The sequence below is a fragment of the Ursus americanus genome, chromosome 13, assembly GCF_024610735.1.
Source record: "Ursus americanus isolate L20-20 chromosome 13, mUrsAme1.1.p, whole genome shotgun sequence".
Lineage (NCBI taxonomy): Eukaryota > Metazoa > Chordata > Mammalia > Carnivora > Ursidae > Ursus > Ursus americanus.
In genome coordinates this window covers 52542032-52567395 of record NC_142139.1, presented here as the reverse complement: position 1 = coordinate 52567395, position 25364 = coordinate 52542032, and the positions used below count along the sequence as shown (strand labels likewise).

Below are 25364 nucleotides of genomic sequence, written 5' to 3'. Positions count from 1 at the left end.
TAAAAATGATTCCATTTTCTGTAATTATAGCCATCATCATGATGTTTTTTCAGCTTAGAAATTCTATCTCTCTTCTCTGCACTTTGAACACTTATACTTTACTTCTAAATTTCAGTTCCTTTGGGACATCTCCCTTGACTTGCCAAGGCATTTTGTCATATGTTACTTGGACTTTGTGGTATTCTCACCATATGACTATTATCACTTTTCTCACCCACTTGCAATCATTTATATATATGCACATACCCCACATTAAGCTTTGTATTTTTCATGACAGCATTTTCAACATCTAATAATGTCTCAATAAATAATTAGCACCAAATATGTGATGAGCAAATACATAGATCAATACTTCTAATTACAAGAAATTCTAAGGAATTCAATGTTTGTAACTTAAAACTTGACATGAATAAGGAAATAAGGATGCATTTTTACTTTCCTAATGCTTGAAATCCATATGACTTTATAAGGCAGTTCCAAAAAAACAGAATTTTTCTTTTGGTAACTGAAATGTAATGATCTTTATTAATTTATGAAAGTTAAATAAAAAAGCTTTAAAATAAAGTTATTATCACATATCAGCTATCAGAGAAAATTAAATTTTCATTATATATGATATTTCAACTACTGAAAAAATTCTCAAGAATTTATCTTTAGGGTAGTTTAAGGAGAACTCTCAAAGAAACTATTTAGACTACCCTGGAAATGATTCATTTCCCTGAAATTTTCTCCAGAAATGTCCCTGGTATAATACAGATTTCTATGGTAGCAGCACGTTTCATGCCAAACCCTGGATCCTTTCTTAATCTCTACCACATAGATTATAGAGCTAAGTATTAAAAATGCTTTAAAAATTAAATAATATTAATTTATGGTTCAGTAGCCTACACCCATTCTTGGAAAGCACAGAAGTTTAGAAATAAAACAGCTAAACCTTAAGAAAAAAAAAAAAACAAGCCAAAAAAGCATATAAAATCATCCAGTCTAAAGGAAAAAAAAATTAAAATGTAACACCATCATGGGCATATTTTTTATCCAACAAAATGCTGATTCTACCATATCAAAAAAAATCAGTTCACACTTTTAAGAAAAAGTTCATTCACAAATAGTATAAACACTACTAAAAGATATTCCATCAACCTTAAACCCAACATATTCTGAAACCTCTCACCTGGCTGGATGTTTTCTCTTATGATAGTGACATGGTTATCTCGATCTGGTCGTGTGTGTTCATGCCAAAAGCCTATCACATGGCCCAATTCATGAACAACAATTCCAAATTTATCACAGTTCTTGCCAATAGAGATTGCCTGAGGTCCATTTCCCCGCCGACCTACATAGGAGCAGCATCTACAATAACAGAGAAAACAGAGATGGGGTGGCAATGATGGATTAATTACAGGACAGTGAAACTTGTCAAGAATTATGATCAACTACAAAGTCCAACACACTCAGAGGCAGAGCAGCCTTTCATCGATACATATGGCTAATTTCTAGTCCTGGTAAATGTATAGACAACAAAAGTCTCCACATAATCACTGGAAGTGCTTTTTCACTAATACTTACAACAGAAGATATGCCTTAAATCATTATTAGGAGTGTTCAGAAGATATTAGAAAATAAAATATCTATGATGGTGATTAATGCACTTTAAACATATAGTTAGACTCAAGATTTACCAACCCACGATTATTTCTAGTACAGTTTTTTAGTCTCACAATCCATCTACATTATTTAGGTAACTACCCTGTCACGATGGTTATCTGGCAATAATCCATTATTTCAGTTTTGAATATAAAAACAAAGTTTATTTTCCTGCTTTAAGAAAAAAAGAATTAGGGGCGCCTGGATGGCTCAGTCAGTTAAGCACCTGACTCTTGGTTTAGGCTCAGATCATGATCTCAGGGTTGTGAGATCGAGCCCCATGTCAGGCTCCATGCTTAGTGCAGAATCTGCTTAAGATTTGCTCTTTCTCTCTCCCTCTCCCTCTTGCCCTCATCCCCCCTGTCTAAAAAAAACAAACAAAATAAAAATAACAAAAGAACAAAAGAAAGACGGTTAATCAAAAAAAGTTATTTTTCCTACCCATGGGAGAATTTATTTTGAAGAAGAAAACTTTTAAAAGAAGGAATCAATGGAGGAAAACTAGTTTCAAAAGGTAAATTTTCTAAGGTTAATAGCTAACTGGTGGAGAAAAACCAACAACTGGTAGAATTATAAGATTTGCAAATATGAATAAAATTGTATCTAAAACTTTAATAATTGGGGTTTACATTAAAATAGGTTTATATGTAGGATCGCCACTTGAGACAGCAATAGAGGGCAGTAAATAATTGGTCTTGAATAGTTGGCAATCATGATGCACCAGACACCAAACACTGAGAAAATTGCCAAAAATTAATTGCTCAAATATTAAAAGGAATTTCACAAATTTTCAGTTTCCAGAGTAAGTATATTTGATAGTCCTTTTGATTGTTCACAAATACAAATATTTGTCATTCCAATTATTTCTGTAGGCTTTAAATGCCTTAAGCATCTTAACTTACACCATACACTTATTTATGAATCTATTATAACAGTTAATGAAGCTTAATAAATCAATAATAGAAAAAAAGAGGTAACTGGTAGGGAAAAAAATCAGGAAATTTTGTTTTTGCCCCCATTTTTAATACTATGCTTCAATCTATACACATATATTTATTACATACCCAAATAGTAAAGTATTAGATGTAGAAAAACAAAAAATTTGCAAATTTTGGAAAGATTTAAACTGAATCATTTGCTACCATAGAGCAACAGTAGTTAAACTAAAATATCTGATGATTATATAGCAACTAAATTACACACACTGAGTCATTCTTGCTGGTTATATTCAAAGAAGAAAATATTTCGCAAATCAAAATCTGGGAGATAGTCAAGCAATGCGGTCGACTTATTTAATCTAAAACACCTTTTTTAAGCATAATTTCACCCATAGCAATTTCCAATAAATAAGATGGATTCCATAACAGAAAACAAAAATATATTTTCCACTGACTTTTATAATGATCCTGTGAAAGAAGAAAAATGTGGTGGTTTGATTCCTATGCTTCTAAGGAGAGAATAATTCTGGATGCTTAGATGAATAAATAACTAAATACATACACATATAATTAGGTATGGAATGACAGGGTAATATGTGAGGTCTACAAAAATGTGGTTTAAGCATGTCTAGGTATTATCTTAGTTTCAAATATCACTCAGGTTGATGCCATTTTCTTGTGTATAGCTTTTGATTTTTTTTATTTCTAATTTGTGTGCTGCTTTTAAATCTTGACCACTATAAGATCTGTCCTCTCAAGAAAAACTTTTGCCATCAATAGGAAGCCACACCTCTCCCTAAGCCATAGAAAGTAATCGGGTAATCTAAAACCTACTGTTCCTTACTTCTGCCTCAGACCGGACGACCAAAGCACCTTTGGATTTTGCCTATTAAATAATCTATCATGACATCCACGAAGATGTCCTCCCCACAGCAGTCTTTTCTCGACACTGAGATAATTTAAAAATTTAAAGTCAGATTATGACTCTTCTCTACCCAATATTCTCCAATGGTTCTATGGCAAATTATGTTAATGTTCAAAAATATTCTTTACCCCTCACTGGAAGATACTCAAACTTCCTTACTCCACTGATGCTGAGTTTGGTCACGTGACTTGCTCTGGATAATGTCATGTGAGCATGAACTGTTTGTGTAATTTCTAGGGAGAACCTTTAATAGTCAATATGTTTGGCAATATTGTCTCTGTTTCATCTGCCACAACTGCAATATTCTGAAGAGAATTCCTCCATCAGACTGAATACTAAAGTGAAAACTCTGGAGAGAGACACAGCCAACCAGTGATAGACAGGCAGTATAAACAAGGAGTAATTGTTTGTTACTTGAAGCCACTAGGATCGAAGGGTCATGTATTAAGTGACATAAATCATGTCAGCAGACTAATACAAGCTTTCTCTTTTACTCAGAGAAAAATCTAAAGTACTTACAAATAACTGTAAGATCCCACACGATCTTCACACACAAATGTCTTACCATCCAGTCCCATTTCTTACAACTGCCCCTGCGACTCACTCCTCCTGAGCCATGCAGTGTCCTGGCTGTGCCTTCAGCATACAGACATGTTCTTTCCTTAAAGCCTTTTTCCTGGCTATTTCTTCTGTCGGGACCTCTGTTCTCCCACATAGCCATATGGCTCATTTCATCTTCTTTTTCAAGTTCTTGTGCAAATGCCTTTCTATCCCATTTACATTGCTTTCCTCTTTGTCCTAGAACTTATAGTCTATTAATACATTTTTATATTTCATGGATTTTCATGTTTTTTTTCTGACTCTCCATCCTAGAATGTCAGCTATTTGTGGGCAGACAACTTACATGCTTTGTATACTGATATCTCTAGCCCCTATAGTCAGGCACATAGTACAGCTCAGAAGATACAGAGAACAGTTTGGGGTGGGAGGTGGGAGGGTGGTCAAATGGGTGAAGGGGGTCAAAAGGTACAAACTTCCAGTTATAAGATAAATAAGTCCTGGAGATGTAACGTACAGCATGGTGACTGAAGTTAATAATACTGTATCATATACTTGAAAGTTGCTAAGAGAGCAGATCTAAAAGTTCTCATCACAAGAAGATATAAGTGTTGCAACTATGTGAGGTGATGTCTGTTAACTAAATTTATTGTGGGAATCATCTCACAAAGTATGCATGTATCAACTCATCATGGTATACACCTTAAATGAATACAGTGTTCTATGTCATTTATATTGTAATAAAACTGGAAAAAGATCATTTTTGAAATAAATTAATTAATAAATATTTGTTGAAAGAACAGATTTCCTAAGTGTAGGAGAGAGCTAAGACTCTGGTGGTTAGCAGGGAGCATCCAAAGCACTGGTGAAGATGCTTGTGACCAGGGGTTAAAAATGTTCTTCCTGAGATACCTCCCTCCACCACACTTTCCCATTGGTGTAATTCTATAAATTATCTAATAATCCAACAAGTCATTTCTTTTCTGCTTAAACTAACCAGCCTCTATTGTTTGCAAGCAAGAATCCTAGCTATCACACCTTCTCTGCCTAACTGTAACCTTCCAACAGAGAAAAACACCTAACAATCAATTTTATAGTCCCCAAAATTAGTACAGTAAAAAGTGGCACAAAATAAAAATTCAATAGGTTAGGATGAATAAGTAATTGTTGCCATAATCTGAATAAATAAACTGACCAAAGTTAAATACAATTTAAAACACAAAATCTAGAAAATAGCTAAATAAGTTAATCCTAAGCGTATTTGTTTGGTTAGTTGTTAAAGGATTCATTAAAAATTAGCAGATAGGAAAAAAGTAAGATTGTTCAAGAAACAATGTAGTAGGGGAGAGAGGATATTCATGGATTAAAGACCTAAATGTGAGACCTGAAACCATAAAAATCCTAGAGGAGAACATAGGCAATAAACTCTTTGACATTGGCTATAACAACTTTCTTCTAGACAGGTCTCCTGAGGCAAAGGAAACAAAAGCAAAAATGAACTATTGGGACTACAACAAAATAAAAAGGTTTTGCACAGTGAAGAAAACAGTCAACAAAACTAAAAGGCAGCCTACTTAATGGGAGAAGATATTTGCAAATGACATACCTGATAAAGGGCTACTATCCAAAATATATAAGAACGTATGAAACTCAACACCAAAAAACCAAATAATCCAATTAAAAAATGGGCAGAAGACATGAACAGACATTTATCCAAAGATGATATTCAGATAGCCAACAGGCACATGAACAGATTTTATCATCACTCATCATCAGAAAATTGCATATCAAAACCACAATGAGATATCACCTCACACCTGTCAGAATAGCTAAAATCAACAACACAAGAAATAAGAAGTACTGGAGAGGATGTGGAGAAAAAGTAATCCTCATGCACTGTTGGTGGGAATGCAAACTGGTGCAGCCACTCTAAAAACAGTATGGAGGTACCTCAAGAAGTTAAAAATAGAACTACCCTCCAATGTAGCAATTGAACTACTTATTTACCCAAGAATACAATTCACTAATTCAAAGGGATGCACGCACCTCGTGTTTACAGCAGCATTATTTACAATACAATAGCCAAGATATGGAAGCAGCCAAGTGTCCCTTGACCCATGAATGGATAAACAAGAGGTGGTAGATATATACACAATGGAATACTATTCAGCCATAAAAAAGAATGAAATCTTGCTATTTGCAATGACATAGATGAAACTAGTGAGTATTATGCTAAGTGAAATAAGCCAATCAGAGAAAGACGAATACTATATGATTTCATTCACATGTGGAATTTAAGAAACAAAATAAATGAGCAAAGAGATAAAAAGAGAGAAAGAGAGATAAACGAAGAAACAGACTCTTAACTATAGTGAACAAACTGAGGGAAAGAGGGTAGGGATTGGGCTAAGTAGGTGATGGGGATTAAGGAGGCCACTTGTTGTGATGAGCACCAGGTGATGTATGGAATTGTTTAATCACTATATTGTACACCTGAAACTAATGTTAACACTGTAAAAAAATAAAGTTATACTTTAAAAAAAAGAGGATATTCAGCAATATAAAGTTGCATAATAGACAAAAGTAATAAATTCAGCTATATAAATTTCTGACTTACAAAGAAATCGAACAAGTTTTTATAAAGTGATCTCACATTTTGCTGATAATAATTAATCATCTTATAAAATAAATGCCTCTGATAACAATAAATATTCATTGAAAAAATATTTATAGTTAACTTCAAACGTTCTGCCAACATAGGGAGAGTTGAAGCATATGTCCCATTGAAGAGGGATCAAAGATATCATATGCCAAAAAGTTCTGACCTTTACCTTTTGCTTTTTAAAATTTTGTCATTTTCCCATCTACCAAAGACTTGATATGGAATTAGACACCCAATAAGTATGTATTGAATAAAACCTGTTGTAGCAGAATAAGGTGGGAAATACAATGTTCTAAATGGTACAAGTGGATCCATATTTAATAATTCTCCTATAAATATGGAGGACATTATTTTAGCTTTTATTTTAAAAACTACAATAGCTGCAAGTTGCCTAACTTAATGGGTAAGCTAAAAATTAAAATAATAAAAGTGAGGGGAGCCTGGGTGGCTTGGTTGGTTAAGCATCCAACTCTTGATTTCAGCTCAGGTCATGATCCCAGCATCGTGAGATGGAGCCCCGCATCGGGCTCCACACTCAGTGTGGAGTCCGCTTGGGATGCTCTCTCCCTCTCTTTCTGTCCCTCTTCCTGCTTGTGCTCTCTCTCCATATCTAAATAAATAAATAAATAAATAAAATATCTCCCCACCCGCCAAGAAAAAGGGTAAAAGTGATATGAAGTGGTAAGGTGTGTCTGCCTACCATCTTAAAGCCAGAAGTAGAACTGGTACAGTGCTCTCCATATTCAATGAAGATTTACACTAGATATTATTAAATGCAATACCCTCTATGCAACATCTCTAAGGGACACAATATCAAAGTCCAATAAAAGCGTTACGTGTTTGACTTGACATCAATACTGCAGTGGCCCTCAGTATTTTGTGCAACACCAACTGCCAAACTCCTTAATAATTTCGATTAATTTTTATGAGATATAAATGCGGCATTATCATAGAAAAATCCCCATAATGATAAAAAATAACTATTTCCTGAAATTATGGCCAACAGTAATTCCAAATGAAATTCAGAAGTCACAAAATGGTTAGAATGATTACCAAGCCAATCATCAATTCCTATAAAATGTATCATCCTTCTATCATTGAAAATACAATAGAAGGAAATGGAGTACAAATCACCAAATGCAACATTAGTACTATAACAGTCACAATCATATGTATATATAAATACCCAAAAGTTTGATTTCAGGAGTGCAATTACAGATTTAAGGATTTGAGGGCAATTCACAACTTCAGTTTCTGTTTCTCTAAAATCAGTAAAGCCACTGTTAATGTACATGCCTTTCAATACCTCTTTAAATTCTTACGTTTTCTTTTAGAATTACATACAATGTGCTTTAGCTGATGTGCAAATTGTCGATATTTTCTTGATCACTTATCTATAAAGCAGTGCACTGCATGTCATGAGGGATAAAGAGATAAGCAGCCTGTCATCACAGATGAAGGCGGACATATGAACCAATGGTGGAAATGTAACTAATACAGCTGAAGATAGAGCAAAATCGCATTGAGGGCAGCTCAGAAATGGGTGAGAAAGAAATATATGAATGATTTCCACTGATGAAAATGGAAGCAAAGGCATTCCAAGGAAGCAGAAAAGCACGAGCAAACACATCGAGAAACGATGGCAAATGGGAAAAGATAGCAGAACAAAACAAGTAAAATGAAAAATTTTGAAAAAAGCCAAATTAGTGAAAGAAAATGAGTATAAATATGAGTTTGTTACAAACAGAAATTTAGCAATAAAATAATGAATGCCAGTGTTTTGTTTGTGTTTGCTTTACAAAATTGAAGGGTGGTAAAGATAAAGGAAAGATGTATTGATCTGACTACATTATGTATTTAGAGCTATATCCATTCCTATTAGATAACCAAAAGGAAGGAAGGAGAGTCTAGATTTGGACCTTTTAAATATTAAATAGATATCAAGAACTAGGAGGCATTTCAAATGTAACCAAAACTTGTCAAGCTAAAATTTAGTAATTTGGAAGAAAACATTACTTGAATAAGTCAAAACTAAAAAATTATGGCATCATCCAAAGCTGTATAGAAAGGTAATAAGGTATAATTTTTCTTAGTGTCACTCAGATAGGGTCAAAATTAAAATCCATTACTTTTTAAGTGAGGTTAAATGTTCTAGGACTATGTGGTAGAACAAAGCCAGATGACACAAACCTCCCCCAATACCTAGTGACATATACATTTTCTCCCCAAAAATATATATGTGATTGAGGCAAGAACTCTTTCCTCCAAAGGAATGAAGCATTTATTTTTACTTCCTTTTATAAACTATACTAAAGGGTATTCAAATAGTTTGAGCTGATGAGAGAAAATTCCTCTTTGTAGAGGAGTCCGGCTAATAAATGTAGAAGGACTGAAAGGAAAGAACAACATTAGAAAATCCCCACTATTTTGCAATGATGGGAACTTTTACAATGGAGGCACTGGGCCATCACCACTGGAATCCACAGACTGACAGCAGTGTCGTTGAAATGCTACATCCAGTCCACGTGCCACCTGAAGGGATGGGACGTCGAGACAGCAAACGCTATCAAGTATTCTTCCCAAACAAGCAAAAGTTCAATCTGAATTTAATCAAATATTTAAATGTAAGTTCTGACTAACTGAAGATAGAGGGGAGAGAAGTTTGAGACCTTTCACAGTAAAAAGTCTTTAAGTATACAGTGTTGCTTGAAGAACTGCTATTACTGTAACTTGGCTAGATTATGGGATGTGGTGGCAGAAGAAGCTTCACATGGAAGTTGTGGTAAGTTCATGGCATTCTTTAAATGTTGTATCAAGGAATTTGGATTTTATTCTCAGGCTAACATTTCCCAAAATGTGTTCCGGGATACTGATGTATGTTCTTCACTCTTAAAAGAGTGGCATGGATGTTCCGTTTTTTAAATAAGTTAAAAAAACCCTCCCTATTCTATATTCTCTTTGATGGGCTGAATAATCATAATGTTCATTAGCACATTGCTGCAGAAATATCTACTGAAATTGAACACAGCATTTCACAACTTACGGAAGAGTTGTTTTGGAGAGTGTTTGTTATCATCCCATAAGAAGCCAATCTAGAAAGTGGCACTCTACGAGGGAGCACTAAAGAATCTCAAAAAGGGTGGTGTCTTGCTCTGACCGGTATTCTCTGAAGATAAACTAGTGGCAGTAAATTGATGTGGGAAGACAGTCAAGCATTTGGAATAGGTCAGGTGTGACATGACAACATGAATGGACTGAGGCACTGACATGGGATGGAGGTAGAAATCAAAAGATACAATGAATATCAATGGAATATTACTGCATAGGTTTTAGAGGGAGCACAAGAGAATCACCAGATGACATTATTGAAGTTTCTAATTCAGATGAGTGGGACGGTGGCAAAACCATTGCTATAGTTGCAACATGAGGCAAAGTAATTGACGTGGTAGAGAAATACGCTTGCAGTAGATGTACAAAGGTCTACGATCAAAGACTATATTTATTTAAAATAGATTTTCTTATGTAAAATTCAAACTTTCTCATGGGGAAATGCTAACTAAGCAAATATTAAGAAATGACTCCTACCTCAGGATTTTCTTTTTCCCCTTCTACACTTGCTTACGCCATGCCCTGGTTCTACTTACCCACAAGGTCTATACGTGAATACAATGTAACTCTCTTCATCACTTCTTTCAATAAAAGTCACACATGTGTGCTTTTCCCAGTGCCTCATGGCCTGCTTGAACATGGCTCGCTGACTGCCTGGAAAAATGGCAGGATGTTAATAAAGTAAAGTGTGTGCCTTGGGGAGCAGTGCTACATGCTGGCTCCTCCATCCTGAGTCTGGCTGGGCAGTTCAGACGCCATCACTCTCATCAACCAACAAATACTAGCCTAGAGCACCACAAGTGATCACTCTTAAGAATGGACACCCACCTTATAATCAGAAGGTTCAAGCTCACTATCTCTACAAATATGTGTGTACAAGGCTCTGTCAACAGGACATACATTCTTCCTGACAGTTGAAGAGAAATCAGCTTCCCGACTTGGTGGGCACATTTGAAACTCAGTTTAAAAACAGTACTTTAGACTCTTAGAGCTCTAGACTAAAGATATTTTTCAATTTCAAAGACATTCTAAACCAATAACTGAGGTGAGTGAAGTATTTCTCATGTTTGATTTAATACTATATTCTATATATTAGTACTCTGGAAAAATACACACTTGATCTGTATAATATTTCTTTATAAAAATAAACACTCTGGGAATATCTTACCAGTGAAGTTGCCTCCTATAACATAAGGAATAACACCTCCAGGCCATATTCTTTCGGTTCTTGATGTAGCAGCTCTGGGAACTCGATTTTTTTCATTTTGCCCTGAGAATTTTAGAGGTACTTTTCCTTTAACTGTGCTGTTTTGCTCCAAGCCTGCAGTGACATTTAAAACATTCTGTGAAACAGAAGTCCTTGGTCAGGGAATCATTTCCTCTTAAAAGACTAAAGTTAAAATGTCTTATTTACATATTGGTGTAAATATGCCTGAAGTCAAAATGCACTAAAGAAAAACTTCATTTATATCATATGCTTGAAAAAGTATTAAAATATTTAAGTACTTGGTGTCAAAATACTATTTCTTAATGCTCTATGAGCAAATTTTAATCAATTCCCATACAGCAGCCTACAGCGGCTAGACGTCAGGCAGACTGGTAGGCCACAAAAAATTGTTTTATGTATTTTAATTTACTACATCACTGCCAATTCCCCACCAGATGATAAATAGGCATTGTTTAAAAAGTCACAAGATACTCAAAACTCTTCTTAACTCTTGCTAAATCCTTCATTCTTTTAAATCAGGACTGATATTCCATAGGACAGCCTAAAATTATGAAAATTACAGAGAGGATAAGTGAAATAATGTTAAAGCAGATATGGTCTCAGCCCCCTGGGACACTGGTGTATCTCCGTTCAAATTTCCTCTGGATTCACATCCAGGTGATTTAGCACAATTTAGAGATCAGCGCACAACATCAACAGGCCAACGTAAAATGCAGCCTCTTTCTGGAGCAGCTTTCAAGTCTGCAGTTATTAATTTTCTTGGTGGCCTTTCAAAATATTTTTGTAACTGTTTTTGTTTTTCCTAAATTTGCATTATTATTCATTCTTATTCATCTATCACTGTTGATCCAAATATCGCACTAACGGAATATACTTCAGACACAACCAACACTGAATGCATGCCCCTTATTCCCATGTCCCTAAAGGTCTATTTTTTTTTTTTAAATATCCTGAAGCAAAGCTTCTTTGCTTGGGAAAATTATTCCTTGAAAGTGTGTACTGTCAATTATTTAATTAGTAATTCATCAATTTAAAAAATGTTAGGACAAACTTTGAACAGAAAACTTTTTTAAAACTCGACAATCTATAAACAGTGTTTAACAAATTCAATACTGTAAGTATTAACTAATTTTGAAACCAGAAGGCTATTTTTCTATGTATATTTCTGGAAGGGTCAAAACATTTTCAATCAATTTTTTAATCTAACCAATCAGTTTGTCAAGTTACTTTAAGTGGGTTTTATTTCAAAACGGTCATGACGTTTTTTGATTAAAATTGATGTAGTTCCATGCTTGATAAAAACACCTTAGTGTGATATACACTGCACCGGAAATAAATATCAACAGTAAAATAACTCCCTAATGCACTTTATAATAATGAGAAGCTGAAAATAAGTTAAAGAAACATTTCAATTGTCCCAAATTAAGTTCTAAAACATTTACATGAAACATCAGCTAACAAAAATGAATAAAGGACTGTTTCTCAGCATATACCCTTTACATACTTCCCATATTAATGGCAAACTGAACTGCTATTAGTATATTTACTGTACATCAAGTCAAGCGTCTGCAACTTTAAACATTGATATACCAGAGCCAATTCTTCTTATCCTGTCTATAAGCTGGTAGAGGGCCCCTCGTTTCTTTGACATAACATGGTCTCCAAATCCACCTTAGGAATAAAAGAAAATAGTTAAGTTAAACTCATTGCATTTTAAAGCTCTTCTAAATAAACCATACCAATAGGCTACATTGATTTCTCTTTGGACATCTTCTTTTATGCAGTCTTAGAATGTTAGAGTCATGAAGATCCATAAATCTTAGAAGAGTGTAAACATTTTACAAACACAGTTTTGGTAACTAAAAACAAGTGGGCGGGGTGATCCACAGAGCAATCTAAATGACTTTATTTGGACATCATGGCAACTGAGTCATCTATTGATAATTTGAAACATTTTCCTTCACTGTGACCTTGACATCGCATAGTGTTATATAGGATGACAGCAAGTTGCTCTGGCCTGTTGATTGCATTCCAGCTATTTCTCCAATGTAAACTGAATATTTGCAGAAGCCAAATCAGCAATGGAAATAAAAACATTAGAAGAGCAAATGTATAGTGCAAGTCTTGCTCCAAAGCTGTGATCAATTTTAAATATTTTTAACAGCCTATCATATTTTATAATATATTCAAATATAATTTGAAAATGAGTTTTGATAATTTATAAAAACCAATGACACATAATTACAAAGACATCACAACAATCCAAAAGGATGTTCTGCGGCAAAATACATTCTGTTATGCTATGTAATTGGCAAAATTTATAAAAATCAATGTAAAGAATTTTATAGCTCAAAAGGTAGAAGAGGAGGTCAGGATAAGGAAATACGACCTTTTGCAGTTTTACCAACTGGAAAAAGAATAGAAAAGGCAGATTTCCTGTCAGAAGTCAGAAACCAGATCATGGGAGGAAAATCCAAGTCCTCTGATTCTCATTCCAGGCCTTTAATAAAATGTTCTCCCAATTTTATCTCCCATTTTCCCTTCTTTTTGAATTTTCAATCGACAAATAACAAAAAGGCATCACTGAGCAAACAACCAATATAACCACTAATGATATCTGAACAAGTGTAGATGCATTCATACCACGAGAGTATGGTTCATGAGTCCCCTTGGGCAAAGAAAATGAAAGGGCCAGAAATCCATAAAGACAACAGACTGTGCTTGCACCTTGATCTATTTCTTTCCAATATCTTTTTTTCCCCTTTGAAATTAATACCAAAACTTATTTACCTAGATTAAAGCTAATAAAAACCCAAAATAATCACAAAAACCATTACCATATAAGCCTCCTAGAGCAAAAGATCAATTAAGTCCTTATAAGGCAAGTAAGTTAGAGTGCTTGTTCACTGACTAATAATGCACTTGCTTATTTGCATTACATGGTCACATTTTTGCTGTGCTACTTGAGAAAAATTTTTGAAATTTTTTCACTGAACATTTTAGAAAGATGAGATAATATTTAAATGTATTCATTCCTAAGTAGTTATAAGAAACATTTTTAAAGAATGGCATTTATATGTTTGAAATGACAATTACGTAACAATTACACTTCAAACTATATAGGCCCGGAGCACATATAAATAGATTTAGAAGAAGGTTAATTATGAGAAAAATGAAATGTCTTAGCTAATATTAAGGTAATTACAAGGAGAAGAGAGAGTAATTATAGGATTTTCAAAAAGCAATGTTTCAAAACCAAGAAAGGGAAAAATGCCTTTAAGATTTAGCAATTTTTAAAAATTTTTATAGAAATTGAAATTACAAAAAATTCTGTGTAGATAGTTCATTAACACAGAAAAAAAGGAAATTGATAAAATAAGTGGTTATTTCTCACATGTTCTAAAAACAAACTGAAAATGTACAAACTAAGTAAATGCTTATGGGAAAAACTATACAGTTTGAAATAAGAAATACAATTAATTTGATCTCCTCACTTGTAAGTCACAATAATATTAGTGGTTATTCCTTGCGGGATTATTATGCACCTTCAGAGTTACTGTCTGCAAAGCACTTAAACCAGGCCTGGTACATGGTAAACATTACAAAATGCTTGTCAAAGAAATTAATTAATAAAATTAAAACTGTGAATAAAATCTAAATTTCCAAATAGGTTCATTTATGTTTAGGAAATTGAAGTTGATCAGCAGGGCATTAAAAGTGACCCAAAGAATACTTAAAGCATTTCAAGAGTATCTTTTCTCCAAAATGAACACAAATTCAATCAAATAATCAACCATACCTGTGGTATGTCCAAGTCCAAAGGGGTTCTGTGTAAGGTCAATTGTCCTATCAATTTGAAAGATACTTAAGTCTTCATCATCTAAGGCAATATCACCCCAAAACACAGCTAAAAAAGAAAAGTTCAATTAAAATGTAAAATATTTAAGAGCAAAGTCAATGCAAACAAAGCTAATTAGAAAAATATTGCTAAAAATATGGAAATGTGGTCCACATAGACAGATATTTCAAAAAGTAACTATAACTGAATATAATATTGGACCTGTTATACCCTTGTAAAAGGGTATGACCTACATTTTCTTACTTTTGATGTTTGATGGGAGGGGTTAAGTCATATGTTTGAATGAAACAGTCCCTGATTTATGGGGGAATCTAAAGAAAGTGAATTCAGCAATCATTGCTAATTTGCAAGTAAATGAAAATCTGATAAATGTGCTTGAATTTACAGTAGATGCCTGTGACCAGCAGCAGGTAGAAGGAGATGTAGCAGCAGCTAAATATTTACCATTACAGGGACTTATTCATCACATTTTTATACAATTATATGCACTTTCTCTAAAGATGACATTGCCTCTGAGTTTCTATAAAATGTATAAATAAATACCAAAAATACTATTTAAGTCAACATTTATTTAGTCAATGACTAGGTGGTAACCTTTGATCTTTAATGATAAGTAAAACACCGTCCATATTTTCAGGAGCTTCAAAATCATTGCCCCAAATCCTGAAAACGCCCTGACTCTGTCTTTTATATCCAGTCTTTTAGGCTACCTACTAAAACAAAGCTCTGTAAACAATTGTGGGAAAAAATGAGATAATTTCTCTAAAACCAGTATGTGAATTTCTCTTTTAAGGTTAGAAATATACATTAACATAATAAAAAAATTACCTTCCTTTTTATTTGAGTCCAAAACTAGACTAATCAATCTCTTAGTGGTGTCAGATGTCAAAATATAGTAACTTTAAGAAACAGCAAATTTAAGAGAGAGAATAAGTTAATCATGAGATTGTAAAACACTGACAAATGCCTTGGAAATTCTGGGATCTCTGTTTCATGATACAAGTTTGCAAATTTTCTTTTTCAAGATTTTCTTCAAATTCTTCTTTTGCAAAAGCAGGAGAGGAAGAAAATACATTAAAATTTTAGGAAATGATGAAATCCATGCTTTTCAAATCACTGTCTTTTAGTAGATCTAAACCTTACTATTTAGGAATTTTAGCTATAAAAAATAGTTAATAAAATTAATTTATGAAATTTAGATTTCAATCCTGAAAGCTTTACTTCAGGCTTTGGTCAAAAGTTTATTATGTAAAATTATTTACCCAGTTTAGTTCCCTCACACAAAATGATATGAGATAGGAAGGGGTTAGACTTATGTGTAAATCTATAAAGGAAGAAGATAGAAATTAGTTCAAGGTAGGTTATCAGTTCACCGTATGGAAAAATATTCATTAAAATTAAAATTCTCTAATCAACTCCTCTCTTCTGCCCTACCGTCAATGGAATGGCAGTCTGTAGAAGCAAAGAGATGCTCACTACCTTTTACTATCATAAAGACAAAGTAATGAAAGGTCTGTAGAACAGTTTACAGCACTGGGTAGGAGGTTGGTCTTGATGCCTGAAATTGAAGCCAGATTCTAATCAGCTTCATACACCCCTAGCAGAAACCACTGATGCTTCACCGTCCCTAAAGCCAGACATCTGAAGAAATAGATGGCCTGCCTAAATTTTAAAAAATTTGCAATTATAGAAAAGTCTTCTTAGTTTTCGCAAAAGTAAATTTTGTACCTATTTTTCAGAATTTTACACTTTCAGGTAAATCCAAGTTTGCTGAGTTATTTAAATCCTCCATCATGTGTGTTTATTATGCAAACAGTTGACGGCATTGACTGGCAGTGACTCTGAGCCTGGCTCTTCCTTTCTTAGTGCTTGGGGCAACTAGAGACAGGAAAACTGTGTCACTGGAACATTAACTCGAGTAGGAATCACAGCAGATCTGGTTAAAATGCAGGCTCTGATACAGTTGGTCTGGAGAGAGGCCTCAGACTCTACATTTTTAACAAGCTGCCATTACTGCAAATAATTGTCATTGTCATCATCTTTATTAGCATTATTTTTTTTTGCAAGAATAAACTTTTGCTTCTTTCTGAATCAGCTGGTTAACTTGAAAGCTGAGGCACTCAACCAAACAAAACGCAGTTTGTCAGTAAAAGTAGTATGAGTAAAATAAAACTCAAATGTGTTTTAGATTTTTATTTTCTTGTAAGGACTTTTCACATGCAATAGGATTCATGTCTTGATGGATGGATTATATCAAAAACAGAACAGCAGTCCAAGGATATAACACTTCACAGAAGCAAAAACATTACTTCTGGGGAGAAGAAAAGGCACAAGGCCAGATGATTCTTAAAAGGAGACAAAACTGTTCTGAAATACATAAATCCATTTTTTTATTTACTGTTATCTTTTCTGAACTAAAAGGTTCAGTATAGTGTGTCCGTTCTCAACACACCATGAATTGCTTCAGGAAGAAACCAAATATTTCTTTGAGAACAAGCCATAGTCCATGACAAAGCCAATTCATTTGTGTACAGACTTGATATACTGCAGGCCATATGTATCTTTAAATTTTGATACTATCAACAGGAAAAGAAAGAAAAAAATAGCCACCTTAAAATTACAACCTATCACACAGTTTAAAATGCACAATTTCTTTCTTCATATTGCACACATTTGAGGGTTTCCTTGATTCATCTTCTACTTAAATCTAAGTGTCCTATTTCTGCATGCTGAAATATTCTACTTATGCATTGGTATAGCAAACTGGACCACAAGACTCTATATTACATGGATTTAGAATTTGTTTTATAATCTAACACGTATTTGTTATTTAGGTTCCAAGATATTTGTCATTCTCAAATCCGCTTTGGAGGTTTTTTGGGTTTTTTTTTTTCTTTATGGTATTTTCTATTTGTTTTGCATCAAAAAAACACAAAAATTAGAAACAGTTCAAAAAAGTATGAATTATTACTTATTAGCCCCATTTAGTACAGTGATTTGAGGTCGGGGATATCAGAACTGAAAGCAATACAGGAAACTGGTTATAGATGATAATACTAAGGAAAAGCTCAAGTACAATTAGAATATTTACTATCTGTTTGGAATTCTGCTTGGATTCCTATGGTCAAAAACGGGGTTGGAGCTAACCAACAGGCCAAAACAAAATGTCAAGAAGAACAATTTTTAAACTACATGGAAAACCACAGGTATTGTTTTTCTTCTGAAGGCTATTTGCATTCATTGTACTACATTTTTTTTTTTAATCGAAGACCGAGAAAGACAAATAGCTTTTATTGCAGTAGGTAGAGTAAACACATTTTATAGAAGAATGTATGGTAAGAATGAGCAATTCAGGATCGTGGTTCCTTACACTATAACTTTAAATGATATTTCTTCCACCCATTCAAGATTCCCCAGTGATCTTTAGCCTTTCCGTTTTGAAGCTGAGATCCAGTGACCAGCTTTAAGGAGGCTTCGAGCTTGTGATTTCCTAAAAGCTGTATGCAAAAAATATGTATGAGTGTATACAGCCAGTCACAACATGTTTTGCAGGGACAAGGTCCACCCTAGGTTGTCAGAAAGGATCACACAAAGTAAAGAGCCACTACTTTTGCCAAAAACAAAGTCTTTTGGTCCACTCAGGAGAAAATGCTTGCAAACTAAATACCCTCACAAAAATGAATACATTTACTTGAATTAACGCTAAAGTATCTGGTAGCTGGTTACTACTTGGTAGCGTACTGTAATAAACAAGTTGATAGAGTCTCCTCAGGCATTACCTCTAGAAAGCCCTTTCCGAAACCTCCTCTTTCCAACCAATCTGGTGTCACATCTGCTTCCGTGTCCTGCCTGTGCTTCTCTCAGTAATAGACCAGCACACCAGATATCATACCACGTTTTCAACAGTCTGATTCTTCATTCTAATTTTGAAAATACTGACCACAGGAAGCATTTGCTGTTCATCTTTAAACCCTCACCGCCAGAGTGCCTGACAAAAAGTAGGTCCTCAATATATGTTTTGAGACACACACATAAAAAATGTGAGTGAGAAAATACCCTGGATCGGGGTATAAATTGTGTATGACCAAAAAAAGGCCAGCCATGTCACATACGTCACAGGTTTGCCTTAAGACCCAAAATACTAAATATTCACCATTCTAAGCAATATTTCAAATCATTTCAATCTAGAGTGGATTATTGTTAGATACTGAACAAAAACTTTAAAAAAGGGCAACTGCCTTTCTTTTTTATTTCAGTAGTGTATATTATTAAATGTAGTTATGGGAAATGTGTCCACTTTTCTCTAAACATCACACTGATATACTCAGGAAATACAGACTGAACTAACAGATCAGATATCTTGAGATTTATGAGATTTGAAGAGATAGCTCAAAGATTCAACAATAGCCAAGAGCACTTGCTTCTTACATTGTTTCCATATACAGTTTAAACTTTCTGCTTTTATTGATATTGGATTTAGGGAGGAAGAATGAGGTCATGTGAAGGCCTGACAAGGCTGCTTTGGCTGCTCTACCCTACAATAAAGGCTTAGTAAAAATTTCCTCAGACAAGGACAACAATGAAGGCTCAAAAGTCAACTATTTTTACTTGATTGACAACCACTAAGCAAATTCCCAAGGAAAAGTAAGATTTGGCAAAAGTTCTAATTATACATCTTGGAGATAATGTTACAATACTTAAAAGGGAAAACAACTTTCTGGTGGCATTTCATATGCACAGAATAAATTTTTGCCCCCAAATGACACACATGAAAGTTAATCTAAGTTCCAAGTTTGGGAAACAATTATATTTAAAGTCTTCATACAACATAAAAATAAGTAAGTATATATTTTTATACAGATTCTCGGAATTACTCTTCAAAAAAAATTAGGATGAGAATTTTTTTGTGTAGTATATTTCCTTCTTAAATTTCTAATAATAAAAAAGGAAGTATTTGCAGTCCAATTATTGTAGTGATTGTTTGTAAGAAAACAGCCCATCCAATGTTTTATTTAAAATAATTTATAGGGTTTCCCCCCAAGATCTGCATTTTCACTTCTATCATATACTATTACATAAACTAAGCAAAATCTTCTAATCTGCAATTAAAAAGCATCCATCTAGTGAAATAAGAATGATGAGTTAAATAAAATGATTTACTTCTTCTTGCCCCATAAACTAGATTGAAAAGTGTCTCTGGATAACATGACTCTTCTCTGGACATTTTCAAACAAGATGTCTTTTTTGAAGGGAGGAGGTGTGGTGAGGTATAAAACGCTAGATACCATTTGGATTATTGATTATTTAAAAAAAAAACAAACTGTCCAAACATCCTCCAAATTAAACACAGAACTTCTGCTAGAGTGACACAGTGTTCTTCAATTACTTCCTAAATCAGGAAATAAAGTAACACCTCAATACAAAATCAACTGTTCCATCTGAAATGCAGTACAAACATATACACATATACACATATACACATACACACATACGCACATACACACATACACACATACATATAAACCATGCTAGAGCAAGGAATATTTCTCCAGAAAATGGTGACATTTGATAATAAAGTCATTTTTCATGATATCCATGAGTTTCAAGATGAATCTAGATCGATCGATAGATTATGAACACAGAATACAAGGAACAAGTTGTCTTTTTTAAATCCTTTTTTTTCCCTGCCTTAATGCAATTTTACATTATGGATATGATTAAATGCTAACTTTTCAAATAAACATCTTTCTTTTTAAGTCAGAAAACAAAATTTTTCTCATAACAAAAGATCCATTGAAATACCATATCAATCTGCATTTATAGCCCACAATGCCCATGGATAGGATTTCTCAGAACATTTTTAAAATATCACCCATACCACAAATATTCATTCTGAACTCTTTGTCTCAAAAGAGAAAACATTGACAGAAAAGTACTTTGATCAAACAATGTAAAAATCAATACTGAAACTTTTTTTTTTGCATATGGTCTAATGATTTGTTACAAGCTTTAAGAAAACAAATTATTGTAGTTTCTCAGTTTTTAAAAACTGCCATTCTTCTACTGCTCAAATAAAGAATATATAATCAACCGCTACCAAGATCTGGTTTATTTATGTTTCCCACATCATACATCTTGTAGCTACAGAGTAAACACTTGTTTTTTCTTCCCTCAGGCTTGCAATTGTTTACACTTGTGCCCACTTGTGTAGGAGTCAACCCTGATACTTCTTTCTTAATTAAGTTTGTTTATTTTCTAAATATTGACACTAGCTCTTGGAGTAAACCTTGATGTCTTCCTGGAAGTAAGACTTCATGCAAATTTGCTGTTTTCTATATCCTAGCTATGTTTTACCCACTGGCTGGTCATCCCTTCACACAAACAGAATCTTTTTTCCCACTTTTTTTCCATTTTTATTTAGTCTACTGTTAGGAAAGGTTAAGAGAGAAATTGCTGCATTCCAACCTTTCTGGTTCTTTGTAAAAGATTTCCTCTTGAGCACAAGTCCAAGGCTGAGTTTTCTCTTTGGTTAAATATCCCCCTCTGCAAACCCATAAAACAACATGTGCTCAGTGAAATAAACTTCACAAAATTTCAAAGCTCACTGACATCCTAAAAACTTGACTCCACGTACTGATTTCTGTTTCTTTCTTTGATAGTCCCAGCAACTTTAAATAATTGGGAGGATAATTAAAGGGAACTTTATTCACACCGAAACAAGCAAAAATTAAAAGAACAGTGAAATATCCTGTCAATACTATTTCCAACATTTTAAACTTTTCCTTTAAAAGATTTATAAAGTGCCAGTAACTTATACTAATATTAAATGTGTAGTGCTCACTATCAATAAATACACTCACCGACAACTTCATTCTATTCAAGGCTTAGAAAACCCTAGGATATTGATTCATACTACTAAACCTGCTGATAGGATTTACTGTTTTAAAAACTTACCATTCCCTATTGCCCATCATATAATATCTACCTTTTACTTTAAGTAGCAGTTGATTAGCACTGACTTTAGGTTATTTGTTAGAGTTACAAGATTCTGAGTCAGAAGCATCACCTGTCTAAAAATTTCAGTTTGAGGTCATGCTGGTGACTCATCTTAAGCATGTGAAGGTCTCACATGGAGTGAAGAAATTTGTGGTTCTGTTTCTTTTCAGATTTGCAGAAACAAGGATGTTACCTGCACCGGCATATGGAGATAATATACTTTATTGAAAAATGGACGTGACCTACAAGGGAAGTGTTTACTACGCGAAAGGGAGTTAATCATGACTTGCATATGGGAAAGGATAAACCCACCTAAGACTCTGCTTACCTAGGCACAATATTAATGTTACTGAGGAATCCACCCATCATGTTTCACGCCTTGTTTAAGATAATAAAGTAAAAGAAAACGGATGTTGAAATACAAACAGAAATTCATGCACATCAGGTAAATAAAATCTTTATAAATGCCAGGAAAATATTGTCCTTAATTATATCATTTTTTAAATGTAAATATTTAAAACTAGCAAAAATTTTAGCAAGTAGATATAATTAGAAATTTGGCCATTAAATCCCAATCTCTCTGTAGAGATTACTGATGAGATAATTTAAAAAAAAAAGAGTAAATTACAAGTTTAAAAAAAAACCTGCCAAATGCATATCATGAACAAAAATTATATATTCATTATTGAGCAAAATAACCCAGTGGTATAAAAAAATAAACCTACATATTAATTCATTTTAAAAGTTGCTGGAGTCTTATAAAACAAACCAATCTCTAAAACATAAAAAAAAATTTTAAAAGGTCTTAAAGAAGCCCTCTGAAAGGACTAATATGTTTAAAAACTAATGCTTAAAATCCATTTTTTTTCTTGAATTTCATTAGTGGTCTCAAAAGAATGATTATTAGAGCCATTGTCTGGAGAAAAAAGTAAAAGTAATTTAAGCATGCAGCCAATTGTAATGATGGAATGTCATTCACTGATACTCAGCGTAGTTAAAGCTAAAGGTACAGGACTGGGAAAACTGATACTATGAGCAGTTGCTAGGGTGATGTGACTAATTCTGGCAGTTTTACCTAGTTTTAATATTCCTTGCAATGATGCAAAGTGACCCTCAGGTACCTAAGCCTACTAATTTTTTGAATGGTAAAATAGAAAAATAGACAGCTAACTAGTCAATTTAAAGTTGTCTTTGAATGGCTGTTAAAAGAACCTACCTGATATACTAAATTATTTTTCGAGCTTTGTTGAATTATCATTGGCATATAACATTGTGTAGTTTAAGGTGTAAAATGTAGTGATTTTATACATGGTAATATATGCATCATCTCATATAGTTATAAATTTCGAGTGTGAGAACTTTTAAAATCTACTCTTTTAGCAACTTTCACTATAAAATATAGTATTGTTAACTAAAGTCTCCATGCTGTGAAGTACTACATTATTAATCCCTAAGGAAAGAGATTTTGCCTTATTTATTTTTGAATTCCCAATACCTAGCACAAGATCAAGTACAAAAGAGAAGTTCATATATTTATTAATAATAAAGTTGTCTCATAATTTTTTACATAATAAAAATAATATATGCACATATTTCCTAGTTCTGTCTATTAATAAAGTCTAGAGAAAAAAAAATGAATGACCAACACAGTGGTAACAAACACCACTAGCACCCAGGAAAACTTCCCAGTAAAAAAATCAGAGTTCTTTGAAAAAAATGACTGATTGTAAGTTTCAGTTAGGAAATGAATAAGGTGAGCCTGGAATGTACTATAAACCAGAAAACAATGAAGCTACCAAAGATGAAAGTATAATGTTAAAGGACTCAAGAACAACTGAACAAGCTTCCACTGACCAAAACTGGGACAATTTGAACATCGATAAGGATAATCAATGATCATATTGAACATTAAGTCCATTAGTTCATAACACTAAAAAAAAAATTGAGCACCTTCGAAGGACACTAGGAAATCAACTCATTTTTTTTTTTGCAAATGTATGTGTAAAGAAAAACAAATTTTTAAAAACACATTGCCTGATTACTTGTGTGGCTAAGCATTGGTATACACGTGTTTGAAAGGCTTTCTCTTTTGAGAATGGGCTGTTCCTACCCTTTGTGATGGTTTTCCTTTGGTAGGTTTGTCCTATGCTTATTGATTGTATGTTCTTCTTAGGTACTCTCGATACCAATTTTCTCTTATTTCAATAGTTTCTGGTTTATAGTGGATGCTGATAACAGTTTAGTCAATGTAACTCAATTCAAATGAATGCGTTTAATTTTAACACAAATTTTATAACCTGTTTCCTTTATATGTTGTGCTTTCAAGTCATATTTAAGCAGCACGTCTTTTTCTGAGGTCATAAAAATAATTTCTTTAAAATCCTAAAATCTTTTCACACATACGTCTTTGGTCTGCATTGAACTATTTTTTTTTCTTTTGTGATAGATAAAAATTAAATTTCCCTTCTTCTATATGTATAACTAATTTTTCCAGCTTCATTTAAAGAATGTCCATCCTTTCTCCAAATACCTGCAATACCACCTCTGTCACAAATATGTCACATATCTATAGGCCCTCTATTCTGTTTCACTAGTATATCAGTCTTCATTTAATACCATACTGTATTGATAACAATCTCTTTATGATGAGTCTTTATATATAATAGGACAACTCCCCTACCTAAGTTTTCAAAATGTTCTCAGTTCTTCTCAGCAATATGATTTTCCACATGAATTTCAAAAGCAGATAGTCCCGCTACAAGAAAAACCCTGTTGAAGTATTGATTAGAATTGCATTGATTCTACAAATTAATAAAGAGAAATTTTTCATTTTAAAGATATTTAATTTTCACACTCCTAATCATATTTCAACTTATTTTTGGTTTTATGTACACCTTCCCATAAAGTATAACTTTTTTATCATAAAGGTCTTATACACGTCTTGTTGAAATTATTTCTAGATAAACTTTCATATTTTGTAGCTATAATAAATACTAACATCTTAAATTATATTTTCTAGGTGTTCTTTGTATATAAGAAAATAATTTTTATATTTTTTTTCTCTTATTCATCAGATATGTTGGATACTTCCATTGGCTCCAATAGACCTCTTGCATTGCTTATGAAGACAATTCTATCATCTGAAAGTAATAAACTGTGTTCACCCAGGCGCCCCTGGCAAAAATGATTTGTAAATATGTCTGGGCATGATAGTATATTTAAGGGTAGATTTTTTTTATGTGCTGTAACCTAAATGTCACTGTTTGCACCGCCCCTACAAATATGAGAGGAATAACACTACTAGAGTCTTTCCTATGGTGTTTTTTAATGGATGCTTTGATGGGCTGTCCAGATCCAGCATCTTATTTTAATAATTGATTTCCAGACGTTGGAAATGTTTTGACTGAAAGACTTCAGCTATTAGCCCTCTTGGCTGAAAAAGCTGC

At 33.4% G+C, this 25364-nt stretch overlaps 1 protein-coding gene across 1 annotated transcript in view; it reads right to left on the bottom strand.

The window, feature by feature from the left end:
• TLL1 (tolloid like 1) overlaps positions 1-25364 on the bottom strand; it is a 202162-nt gene that overhangs the window by 100414 nt on the left and 76384 nt on the right. The window contains exons 2-6 of the mRNA XM_045798693.2: positions 14863-14970; positions 12654-12734; positions 11004-11156; positions 10372-10489; positions 1172-1350 (exon numbers count right to left, since the gene is read on the bottom strand). Coding sequence (XP_045654649.1) covers positions 1172-1350; positions 10372-10489; positions 11004-11156; positions 12654-12734; positions 14863-14970 — 639 coding nt within the window. The remainder of the gene's footprint in view (positions 1-1171; positions 1351-10371; positions 10490-11003; positions 11157-12653; positions 12735-14862; positions 14971-25364) is intronic.